This window comes from Bubalus kerabau, chromosome 21 (genome assembly GCF_029407905.1).
Source record: "Bubalus kerabau isolate K-KA32 ecotype Philippines breed swamp buffalo chromosome 21, PCC_UOA_SB_1v2, whole genome shotgun sequence".
NCBI classification, from domain to species: domain Eukaryota; kingdom Metazoa; phylum Chordata; class Mammalia; order Artiodactyla; family Bovidae; genus Bubalus; species Bubalus kerabau.
Genome location: NC_073644.1, coordinates 49408018 through 49421091, shown reverse-complemented (window position 1 = coordinate 49421091; position 13074 = coordinate 49408018). Strand labels below are relative to the sequence as shown.

Here is a 13074-nt window from a genome sequence, read left to right as displayed (position 1 = left end):
TAAAGGTCATATTCTTTGTATCTTTCAGAAGCTTAAGTGGGTCATTCCGTTACAATCCTTTAGGTATGAAGCACCTCCTATGTACAATATTCTCTGCCAAAGTAGCTCTGGCTAATAGATTGATTCTAGAAAAGGCCAGAACAATCCCCAGAAACCCCTCCTTCTCTAGATTCCTCCTATGTGACCCTGATTCCAGGCACAGCCTTTTTCCATGGGGTGTATGGAAACCACATCCCATATTTGTTGTCTACTCCAGGCAAGCGTAGACTTCCAGGCAAACTGGATTCCCTTGTAGCTCAGATGGTAAAGAATCTGCCTGCAAAGCAGGAGAGCTGAGTTTGATCCCTGGGTCGGGAAGATCCCCTGGAGTAGGAAACGGCAACCCACTCCGGTATTCTTGCCTGGGAAATCCCATAGACAGAGGAGCTGGGCAGGCTACAGTCCATGGGGTCACAAAAGTCAGACACGACTTAGTGGCTAAACCACCACCAGGCAAGGAACTAGTGGGGTGATTCTTAGGTAGGATGGGAAGGCACTGCTGGGGGGTGGGGACAGACAGGGGAGCATTTGGGCCCCATGAGGGCCTCTTATGGCTCAGCCATGACTGCTCTTTCATGAGACCTTCTCAAAGAGACATTCCCAAACTTTCCCTATTCCCCTCCCGCACAGGTACTACTTCCCGTGCCAACGCTGGCTGGCTGTGGAGGAGGACGATGGCCAGCTGTCCAGGGAGCTGTTGCCAGTGGACGAGTCCTGTGTGCTGCCACCAAGCACGGAGGAGGGCGGGGGAGGTGGTGACAACGCCCCCCTCGACAACCTGGCCCTGGAGCAGAAAGGTTTCCTAGAGCTGATTTCTTCCCTCCAGCACCCCTCTCCTCTGTCTTTCCCCAACTAGGTCTCCATCTTCCTCTCCACTCTGGACTCTGAGCACTTCCTTTTCTGGGAATCTATTTGTGCTGCCCTCTCAGTCTTCCGTGGCAAGAATGGGAAGGTGACAGGGGCATGTTCTCACATGTCTAGCATATAGCTGGCTGTAAAGTACATGGCTTAGCATGGAGTTATTGTTAGGAATGGAATGAAATAAAACAGAATAGTTACAGTTGGTTTTGACTTAGACTTTCCTGGTGGCTCAGACGGTAAAGCATCTGTCTACAATGCAGGGGACCTGGGTTCGATCCCTGGGTCAGGAAGATCCCCTGGAGAAGGAAATGGCAATCCACTCCAGTACTATTTCCTGGAAAATCCCATGGACAGAGGAGCCATGGGGTCGCAAAGAGATGGACACGACTGAGCGACTTTCCTTTCCTTTGACTTAGTCTTGCAACCTCCCCTCCGGGCTCTTTATAGACTCCCAATACGAATATTTTTGTCAAGGGGAAGAATGAACTTTCAAGAGTGCTGGGATGCTTGTGCTCCCTTCCTTGAAATTCGCATTCTTAAAACTTCCCAATCTGGAGGAGTCAGACCAGGGTTCCTGGCTGATGAGCCTTTGAACCCCACAGTCACCCCAAGTCTTCCTCAAGCATCCTACAACTTTACTGATTGAGGGTTTCCTGTGTGAGCTGGCAGTAGGGGTGGGGAGTCTCATCTCTGCCTTCTGGAAGTTTCCAGACTAAAGGCAACTACAGAACAACACATACTGCAAGGAAAGTGACTCATAGAAACAGTCAACCGAAGCAGAGAAACGTGCTCAATAAGTTATCTCCCTCCTCCCTTCATGGGAGGTGCAGTCTACCACTCACTTCTCTATACTCTTCTCCTGCAGATAAATCTACCACATTTTCAGTGACCATAAAGACTGGGGACAAGAAGAATGCTGGTACCGATGCCAATGTCTTCATCACACTCTTTGGCACTCAAGATGACACTGGTAAGAGAGCAATGCAAGGCCCCATTCACCCATGCTCCTCTTGAGGGAGACTGGAAGAGACAGTGGAACTTTCCAGAGATATCCCGGTCATGTCTCTCACTTTCTTTTTTAAGAAATCATTTTTAAAATTTTCTTTACTGTTTTATTGTATTGTGGGAAGAACACTTAGCATGCAATCTGTTTTCCTGCCAAATTTTAAACATATAAACATTATTGTTGACTGTTGGTTCATGGTGTACAACAGATCTTTAGAGGTGGTTCATCTTACTAAACTGAAACTTTATGCCTGATGATTAATAACTCCCTATTTCCTCCTATGCCTTGCTCCTGGTAACCACCAATCCAGTCTTTGATTTTATGAATTTGACCTTGATATCTCATTTCAGTGGAGTCATGCTGTATTAGTCTTTATGTGCCTGGCTTATCTCACTTAGCATAATATCCTCAAGAACCATCCACATTGTTGCATATCAAAGAATCTCCATTTACAAGGCTGAGTAATATTCCATTGTATGTATATACCATATCTTCTTTATCCATTCATCTGTCAATGGACATTTAGGATTTTTATCCCATGTCTTAGCTATTCTGAGTAATGCTGCAGCAAACATAGGAGTACTAATATCTTTCAAGGACCTGATTTCATTCTTTTGGATATATACCCAGAAGCGAGATGGCAGGTTCTTATGGTAGTTATATTTTCAACTTTTTGAAGAACTTTCATACTATTTTCCAGAGTAACTGCATCGTTTTGGACTTCCACCCACTGTGTGGAAGGAGTCCAATTTCTCTACATCCTCACCAACACTTGTTGTCTTTGTTTTTTTTGATAGTGACCTCCTGACAGGTATGAGATGGTATCTCATTGTAGTTTTGATTTGCATTTCCCTCATAATTAGTGACAATGAATACTTTTTTCATATATTATTGGCCATTTTTATGTCTTCTCTGGAGAAAGGTCTATTTAAGTCTTTAGCCCATTTTTAATTGAGTTGTTAGATTTTCTTTATTATTGAGTCGTATATTTCTTTATATATGTTGGTGTTTAACCCCTTATAGGTAAATGATTTGCAAATATGCTTCCCATTCTACAGAATTTGGTTTCTTTTGCTGTGCTTCTAGTTTAATGTAATCCCACTTGTTAATTTTGGTTTTTGTTGCCTGTGTTTTGGGTGTCATATTCATGAACTCATTACCAAGACCAATGTCATCAAGTGTTTTCCTTATTTTTTTTTTTTTTCTAAGCGTTTTACAGTTTCAGGTCTTATATTTAAGTTTGTAATTCATTTTGAGCTGATTTTTGTGTATGATGTGAGAGAAGGGTCCAAATGACTTATTTCACCTGTAGACATCCATTTGCCCCGCACCATTTATTGGAGAGGTTTTCCTGTCCCTATTTTGTACACTTGCGTGCCTCTGACTCTTGAAAGATTACATGCGACTGACCCCAAAAGAGAAAGGCAATTCCTTGTTCTTTTAAATGTTCTTTTAAAATTCTTTTAAAATCCCTCTAAGTCCTCTCTCAGCCCTCGTTGCTGCCTCTACCCCCTACAAGTGTTTGGAAGCTGTGAAAAATCATCTTCCCTTCAGCATCCTCTCCCCAGGTAATGGTGCCCATGTCTTTGTCCAGCCTTCCTGAAAGGTGGTTTCGTTTTGTTTTGTTTTGCTTAACCATTTCCTGCGCCCTTCTTTGAGGCGTCACTGTGGTGGCCTTTCAAAACTATAGTGAAGAAGCTCCTGAGTCCACACAGTGAGAGGTCTCTGCTCTGTGTCTTTTGCCAGGTTTTTCCTTCTATTCTGAATGCAGAGGTAGCTCTAACTCTATCTCAATAACAACCTGGGAAATGGTGGCTCTTCCCAACCTCCCATAAGATTCAGCCAGTGGGTTCCATGGTACTCTCGATATGAGATGCTCAGGGAATCTTGGAGTCATTCTGGAGCCTCTGTCAAGGCCATCACAGAAGGTGGCATATGCGCCGGAGTCAGCAGTCCACTTGGGCCACCTGTCCAGCCATTCTGAGTTCAGAGAAGAACCAGTTCCTCAAATACGTAGTCATCACATATTTTCTCATTACTCCTAAAGCTCTATTCTAAGCATTGCTGAAGAATGAAGGGGTGAAACCTGACTTTGTAATCACTGACTTTGAGATGCTCATATTCTAATTCAGTCATGTGTACTCGAGCTTGACTAATTGGTTTAAATTTCTCCTATACCGCTTACTAGCTCTGTGACCTCGGGAAAGGGGCTTAAGCTCTCTTTGCTTTAGTTTCCCCCATTTGTAGCGTGTTCCGATAGCACAGTTGGTAAACAATCTGCCTGTCAGGGCAGGAGGCATAAGAGACAAGGGCTTGATCCCTGGGTTGGGAAAATTCCCTGGAGTGGGAAAAGGCAACCCAACACAGAATTCTGGCCTGGAAAATTTCATGGACAAAGGAGCCTGGGGGGGTACAGTCCATGGGGTCACAAAGAGTTAATATGACTGAGCACACACATGCACTTTTGTAAAATGGAGATTAAACTAGTAGATATCTCATAGAGTTGTGGATTTAATGAAATTGAATGTGTAAAATATTTGAGACAAAATGACAATAAATCATTTATTATTAATATTATTATTTAATAGGTTAAATAATGCAAATATAATGAGTGAATCAGGTTGAAACTTGCAAATGTATGTCATTGCAATAGTTCCTGAACCATAGTCAATGAAATTGAGGGGGCCTAACAGAGTGCTTTTATTTGCCAAGGGATTTCTATGTGTTTGGCACATTCTTCAACACTCAACAGTCATCATATTAAATAGTCACAACTCCTCTATGGGGAAGGCACCAAAGCCACCCTTTTTGACATTTGAGGAAACCAGATCTCAGAGAATTAAGTAATTTGCCCAAGGCCACCCAGACAATAACCAAGGTCTGTCTGACTCTGTGCACTTAAATCATCTGCAGTAAGTCTATGATTATCAAAAGACTTCCTACATGAGGCAGGACTTACAGGGATAAGGAGACTTGAAGAATGAGGCAGGACAGATGGTGATGACCCTGGGACCACCTTAAATTTGAGATCGACACCGCAGTCAGAGCCCTAGGACAGAGCCTGTATGTGAGGTGGCTGGTGAGGGACACTGGAATCCAGTCCTCCTTCTGTCACCCAGGGAAGAGGCTCCAGAGAATTGGCATGTGCCCCATCCTGCAGGGGAGCCCCTGTTTCCTCACTGCAGGGAACATGCGAAGGTGGCTCCCTCCCCACGTGGAGAAACCTGAGGGCTGTGTCTTAGGGCCCCACCGCTTTCTCCCGGGTGATCTTGGATAAGGCCCTTAATTTGTGGGTATGTCTCCTTTTCTTTAGCAAAGCAGGAAATAAAAATACGTATGTCAAAGAGTTATTGCAAAGCTCCATACAAGGACATACACACACACACATACAAAATACCAAAAATGCCCCACAGATAGTAACTGTATAGTCTAAATTTGATAGAAGTTCAGAAATTTGCTCATTAGGAGAGGAGACTAAGAGGGGTAGTCAGACTAGGTTTGAAGGCCTCAGGCCTAGCCAGTCATGTTAGGGTCATTTGGTTGCAGGAATGACCCTCCTGAAATCCTCCAAGACCAACAGCGACAAGTTTGAGAGGGATAGCATCGAAATCTTCACAGTGGAGACCCTGGACCTGGGAGATCTGTGGAAAGTCAGAATCGGTCATGACAACACAGGTGTGGCTTCCCTCCCTTCTGTTCCTGGCTGAGAACGTGAGGACCATGGGCAGGTCCCCATGGGTGACTAGGAAAGAATCTAGGGTGGGCTTGGATGTCATCTGCTTTCCATAATGACACAGCTTCCTCAGTCCCTTCATGGCTGCACACAGAGATTCTGGTCTAATTGATCAGGGTAGGGCCCGGACACCAGTGATTTTTAAAGCTTTCTCCCCAAACCCCACAGTCAGAAATTTCAGTGTGCAGCGTCTTTGATTCAGTAGGTCTGGGATGGGGCCCAAGAGATTTTATATCTCACAGGTGATGCCGAGGCTGTTGGTCTGGGGGCTCCACTTAGAACCACAGATGGAGCCAGTTCTTCCCAGAACCCCCCTAATACTGTGCCCAAGTTTGTTCTCTCTCACTAAAGCAGGACTCATTTTTTTTGGTCTTCAAACCATATCTTGTGAGCCTGAGGAAGGAGGCCTTTCTCTTTGCCTCTGGGACTGAGGGACAAGGTCTCTGCCTGGCTTCCATTTCCTTCTTTAAACCTGAGCACTCATTTTCCCAGGGAGGAGCATAGATCCTTCACTGGTTTCCCTTCCCTTCATGAATCATAAACTGAGGCCAGGGAGCCCAGCATGTCGCCCTGCCACTGGGTGAAAATATGGAGCCCTTGTTAACACAGGCTCTCTCTGGCATCTGGGTTCCCTTTTGGGAATACCTTCCACCTTGGAGGGTTCTTTGCTTCCCTCCCCTCAGACTCTGCCTCCTGTCATCTCTTCTCCATATCCCTTCCCTCCTGTTCATTTCACTGACAGCAGCCCAGAGTAGGATCCGGTGGGGTACACAGGAATCAGTCCACACTGCTGTAAGCAGAAGCAATGATGAGTCCACGGTGGAGCCATAGGCACCAGCCTTTGACTAGGGAAGGATGCTTGGAGTCCTGAAGTTGTGCACAGAAAGCCATCTGTGTAGAGGTCCTTGAGGGGTTCTGTGTCTCCTTCCCTCCAGGCAAGGCTCCAGGCTGGTTTGTAGACTGGGTAGAGGTGGACGCCCCATCCCTTGGCAAGTGCATGACGTTCCCCTGTGGCCGCTGGTTGGCCAAGAATGAAGATGACGGCACCATCGTCAGGGACCTTTTCCACGCGGAGCTTCAGACAAGGCGGTACACACCATGTAGGAGTCCTGCAGGGAAAGCCTGGGCCTCCTCCTAGACCTCCTCTTCCGCCCACCAACTCCCAGTCCCTCATCCACAGTTGACCCTTGGCCAGGCCCACCTTGGAAATTCCCTGGGCCCTGTGCTGGCTGTGGACAGAACTCTAGACCCAAGGAAAGGAAATACGGGATGTATTTCTACTCCAAACTAGCTGATGACATCAGGCAAAGAGCCTGACTTCTCTGGAGTTCAGTTTCCCTGTCTGCAAAATAGAGATAATAGTGTAGGGTGGTTGTAAGACCCAAAAAGGAGAAAAGATAAGGTCTAACATTTGTTGTTGTTGTTGCTCAGTCGTGTCTGACTCTTTGCAAGCCCATGGACTGTAGCCTGCCAGTCTCCTCTGTCCGTGGGATTTCCCAGGCAAAAGTACTGGACTGGGTTGCCATTTCCTTCTCCACAGTCTAACAATGAAGGGTCATTATCAACCCCTTAATCAGTCCTCACTCCAGTCATTAACACACCAAAGAAATCACTGTTATAAGATTTTATCTTGATTGGGGGGGAAAAAAAGAACTTGAAAAGAAGCGAAATGTAATTCCTTTACCAGCTAAAGAAAAGGAGAAAATGGAACAATTAGGTGAATTTTTGACATGTTGCTTCCTCTGTCATCATCTGAAAGTCTGTATTGCCGGGAAGGGGCAGACCAGTGTGGAGCCAGTGAGTGAGTAGTAGAAGGGGTGAGAAGAGAAGAGAAAGGACTCTCACCACTGTAGACCGGCCGATCTGATTGGTGTCTCCCCTGAAACATAATGCTCCTGTGTATAGCATATCTGCAGCCATGGACTGCTTTGAGGATGCTGTAACAAATGAGGAAACCAAGGCTCCTAGGTGACTTGCACAGGCCGCACAGTCAGGCTAGATAGAGCCTGCGCTTTCACCCAATCTGTTATACTAGCTCTGTGATGGGAGAGGCACGGAGACCCTAGTCTGAGGTGACAGGGGTTTTCGATGGGCCCAAGGCATGTTGGGATACCTCCCTCCACCCTGGGTTGCTAGGCAACCACATGAAGGTTCAGGCCCCTGGGTAGCAGCTCCCAGTGAAGGGACAGATCCAGAGCGGTGGTGCTGATGAAGAACTTGACCTGCCTGTATTTGTTTCCTGTTTTCACCCCCCCCCCGCCAACTTTGCCTTCTGTCCCCTCCCCAGTTGTCCCTTACGAGATCATCCTCTACACCAGTGATGTCTTTGCCGCTGGGACAGACGCCAACATCTTCATCGTCATCTATGGCTGCGACGCCGTGTGCACCCAGCAGAAGTACCTGTGCACCAACAAGAGGGAGCAGAAGCTGTTCTTTGAGAGGAAGTCCGCCTCCCGCTTCATAATGGAGGTACCGGCATCTGGCAGGCTGCCAAGGGAGCCAGGACAGGGGTGCGGGCTGGACCAGAAGGCAAGGAGAAGGAGCCCTTGTCCAGAGTCTGACATGTGTCTTTCATCTGATGGGCTGTTGTGAGTGAGGGAGATGGTTCTCACTGGAACCATCATTCTCACTGGAACCTCATTGGATGAAGTTCATCCAATCTCTCTGAGCCTCAGTGCATGTGAGGAGCCAGGAAGACAGTGACCTTCCCTCTCCGGGACCAGTGTCTGAGTCAAAGGTGACAATGAGTGCACAGGGTTTAAGGAAACTAGAGGCACAATTCCACTGGGGCCATCTCCAGTGCTACCAACAGCAAAGCCATGGAGAGACCTGGCCTCCAGACTTCCTCATCACATTATTGTCTCCTGCTTATCTGTCAAGCTATAGTGAAAGTGAAGTCGCTTAGTCATGTCCGACTCTGCGACCCATGGACTGTAGCCTATCAGGCTCCTCCGTCCATGGGATTTTCCAGGCAAGAGTGCTGGAGTAGATTGCCATTTCCTTCTCCAGGGGATCTTCCCAACCCAGGAATCGAACCCAGGTCTTCCGCATTGCAGGCAGATGCTTTACCATCTGAGCCACCAGGGAAGAGAGCATCCCATGTATTCCTTGGTTCCCACTTGGCTCTGGCCTGAGAGTTTCACTGTTCGATGCTTATTGCAGATGTATGTCACCGCATCCACACCTGGGTATTCTGTACACCCATCCCCTGCCTCCTTGTATGCTCCACTCTGTGCCAGTGGGGTGGAAGAGACAAGGGAAGGAGAGGACCCAGACCATGCCTGCAAGGGGCTTGCAGTCCAACTGGGGAACCCCAGATCTCAACAAGGCTAAGGAGAGAGTCTGGTGACCATCATGATAGCTGCTCTTGGGGGTAAGAAGGCCCTGTCATAGGGTCACTTAGCCCTCAGAGCAGCTCTGCGCTGTGATTATCCGTGCTTAAGTATGGGGAAACCAAGGCACAGAGAGTTTAGCAGCTTCCATGAAATCACACAGCCAAGGCATAGTGAAAGTAGGATTCAATACCTGGAGGATTGGCTCAGAATATGTGCCCTTAGCCCCTGCCATCCACTAGCCCATGAGGGCAAACGGTGGGGCTGGTTGAGTGTGCTGTAGGTGTTCAGAGACCAGAGAGGGCTCCCTGAAAGTAGTGGCTTTGAGCTAGACCTGAAAGTGAGCATATGAGGGACCAAGGAGGGAAGGCCTTCCTAGCAAGGGGAACATCATGGCCGAGGGCCAGAGATGGAAGGAAACATAGCAAGTGGCTTGAGGTTTGACAAGAGGGGATAGGAGAGGGATGTAACTTGGCTAAGGATCCATGGAACAGGATTTAAAGGGGGTGACTCTGAAGGACAAGGGGTGGGGGCTTGAGCTCTCCAGGTAGTAGGGACTTTGGGAGATGTGCCCCTTATTTTCTGGTGGGAGACAAAGCACAGAGCCCCATCTTGCTTCCTCGGGTCATGTCTGCCCCGGGAAACTCCGTTTCCCCTCCCCACCTTCTCCGGGAGCAGTCGGCACTTGTGGGAAGGTTGCCACCTTGGTGGAGATTTTTTAACAAGGAGAATTCAAGGGTGATTCATCTATGCACACGAAGCAGCACCTCACCCACAGAGATCTCCTTGTGCGTGCGTCATCCCAGCCGGATGGTGTCAGAGGCCTGAGTGTGATCACACCTTGGCTTCCGGGAAGTTTCATCAATGAAGTCTGCCTAATAGGCAGCTATAATTTGCCAGTAATTTGTTGCAATTTTTTTTCTTTCCAAATCTACCTGGGTGTTGGGGGGAGTATGAGGGCTTAGATACAAATGAGCTTGCTTTGTGTCCCCGTCTCGCCGTTTCTCTTTTCCCACTGATCTTCGGGTAAGAGGAGGAGTGCTGGACTGTAAGTGAGCCCATAACCCTGGATTCTGGCAAGCCCACCCTCTCTGTGGCCTCGTCCTCAGACACTCAGATCTGCTGGGAAAATAACAATGGCTAATATTTACTGGGCACTCCCCATGTGCCAGCCTTGTTCTTGGCACTTGGGATGTATCACCTCATTTAATCCTCATCACCATTCCAAGAGTCAGATGGTGTCATTGTCCCCCTTTGCCAGCTGCCTGGCAGCTCAGTGTCCTTGAGTGCAGATCCTGTAAGTCACGATCTCGCCCAGAGCTTCCTGTTTCTCCTGCTGTGAAAGAGTGAGGCCCCGTGCATTCACTGGTCTCTGTTTAATGATTCAGAAAGTCCAGGAGCTCACAGGGGACACCAGGTCTCTGATGAAGCACAGGTGAGCTGGCTGCTGGGGAGTTTGTTAACTCAAGGCGTCTCCAGCAAAGTGGTGCCGTATTGGTCACTTGGAAGGAGAGAATCGCTGACAAAAAGAAACACGTCTGTGATCTTAGACCCAGAAGTGACCTTGAAGGGTTGCCCTGCCCATGCCCCTGCCTTTGGCTGAGCAATCTCCCCATTTGATAGATGAGGCAGTTAAGGCCTAGAAGGTCAAGAAACTTGTCTAGATCATGCAGCTTGTAGGGCTATAGCTGGGAAGGATGGAGGTGGGTGGGAGCAGGGGGACATTCCTCAGGCGGTGCTGATGGGCTTGGCCATGGCTGTCAACGGTGTGTGTGTGTGTGGAGGGTGTGCAATGCTGGGAGCTCTTCCAGTTCATTCCCAGGTCACATCTGTCTAGGCTTATAGAGGCTCCACATTTGGTGAATGGCTCAATCACTCATTCAGATGCCATTCACTCATCAGGAGTCTTCATCTACCCTGGGGCTGACTGTGCCATCTCCTTGTAGCACTGAGTCTTTGATGGAGCAGGCTAGGCAGAAAGCTCCGCAGAGGGGCTGCCAGGAAGCTCAAGTCTGCACACCCTCCTTAACTTCAACCTGTCAATGTCGAAGACATGAGTTCCGTGGACCAACCATGAGCCAGGGCATCTGGGTATTACTTTGTTTCCCTGTCCTCTTTTCCCTTTACCCCGACTTCCTTGTCTGTTTCCACCTATGATTGCCCAGATCCCCATAGGGATGAGGCAGGGTGGGAACTGACACGTCCATCTCCATTTCAGGGAAGAACATGACACATGAGAACTGGGAGAGGCCCACAAGGCTCCCAGAGGCCCTAGAGTGGGACCTGATGGAGGGCAGCCTGACAGAGAGAGCCAAGGAGGCAGGTGCCAACTGTGTGGATGCCTTGCCTTGTGTCTGGCCACCTTGTTGCTTCTTTCAAAGGCTCCAAGGAAAGGATCTGGGAGTCAATCACTCCTGGCTGAGTCCCTCTCCGGCACCATGTGCCCATAGAGTCCAGACAGGATAGATTAGAGAGAGCACCTCCTGAATTTCAGGGACTCTTCATGCCTGCACGTATCACTCTTTCATTCAGGGGGACTTTCATGCACTCCTTGGTGGCTGAGGTGTGAGAGAACCCAGCTGACTTTGTCACACACATTTCGCAGATGAGGAAGCAGTCTTTTATCCTTTCTGCCATTAGGTATTGAGTACAGAGGTCAAGGGCTCTGTTCTGGGTTTTGGGGATGCCTTGATGAGCAAAACAGACGTGGTGCCTGCCCTTATGACTTTCAGTGATGGAAAAGAAGGCTTCACACAAGTAAATACAAACTTCTGACTGTGAGAAGTGCTGGTGTGTGTATGTGTGTGTGTGAGTGATAGGATGCTGTCAGACCCTATCATGAAGAGATTTGAATTTTTTGAGGTGATCAGGTCCTTATAGCTCAGTTGGGAAAGAATCTGACTGCAGTGCAGGAGACCTCAGTTCAATTCCTGGGTCTGGAAGACTTCCTGGAGAAGGAAATGGCAACCCACTCCAGTATTCTTGCCTGGAGAATCCCATGGATAGAGGATCCTGGTGGGCTACAGTCCGTGGGGTTGCAAGAGTCAGACATGACTTAGTGACTAAACCACCAAGGTGATCAGGGGCTTTCCCTGAGTAAATGATCCTTGAGTTGAGACTTGAATAATGACGTTGGGCAAATACTGGTTTAGGTAAAGAAGAAGAAAGGGAAGGGGCAGGGAGGGCTGATACAAAGGCCCTGTAGCAAGAAAATGTCAGGCTGGAGGGACTGGAAATTGAATGACACAGAAGAGGAGTGGCTGGAGATGGAAGCAGCCCTAATGGGCCAAGGAGAAGGTCAGACTAGCAAGGCGGGGCTTGGGCAGAACTAGAACTCATCTTCAGCTCTCAAGCCTCTGCTAGTAACAGAAGACTGGGGGCTGGGCTCCACCATGAAAAGGGATACAGCCTCCCAGAGCTTGAGTGAACTGAGTTCTGGAGTCTAGGCTGATGTTAAGTTGGGGAGATGAAGAGAGGTGTGAGCACAGCATGTGTAAGGAAGGGAAAGCAGGGGCTGATTTGACCAAACAGGAGGGACTGACTGGGAGAAAGTGACCCCAGGAAGTTCAAAGGGTTTCTAAGGTAGATGCCCTCGGGAGGCAGAGTTTTGCTGAGGTTGTACTTTCCTGGACTGTTCAATCAACATCTGGTGTATTTTCTCCTTCCCCAAGTTAGAAGACGTGGGAGAAATCATTGAAAAAATTCGGATTGGCCATGATAATACGGGCATGAATCCTGGTTGGCACTGCTCCCACGTGGACATCCGCCGGCTCCTCCCAGATAAAGATGTGAGTTTCTGACTGGTCCATCCTGCTGTTTCTTTTGTCCCTTTTCAGAAGAGATTCAAGTCAGATTTCCTATAAGAAACTGCAGCCTTTTTAAGTTGAGATAAAATCATCTAAGGAAGATTCAGCCAGTTCACGCCAAGTGCAGGAGCTAAAGCAGGCCCAAGGCACAATCTTTTAAAACCTTCAAGAAAAAGGGTCTGGACAGCCGTGTCTCTGCTCCTCACCCCCAAAGCCGTGCTACTAGTGAGTGACCAAGTGTGTCCCTCCTGCAACTCAAGGTCAACTCAGAGAAAGAAAGCCACCCACACAACTTGG

The 13074-nt window shown here is 48.2% G+C and overlaps 1 protein-coding gene across 2 annotated transcripts in view; it reads left to right on the top strand.

Moving 5' to 3' along the window:
- Positions 1–13074, top strand: part of LOXHD1 (lipoxygenase homology PLAT domains 1) — a 195498-nt gene that overhangs the window by 118117 nt on the left and 64307 nt on the right. For both annotated transcript variants that reach the window (XM_055559028.1, XM_055559027.1), the window contains exons 22-27: positions 670–836; positions 1766–1870; positions 5453–5581; positions 6575–6739; positions 7927–8108; positions 12643–12759. In XM_055559028.1, the coding sequence (XP_055415003.1) occupies positions 670–836; positions 1766–1870; positions 5453–5581; positions 6575–6739; positions 7927–8108; positions 12643–12759 (865 nt within the window). The remainder of the gene's footprint in view (positions 1–669; positions 837–1765; positions 1871–5452; positions 5582–6574; positions 6740–7926; positions 8109–12642; positions 12760–13074) is intronic.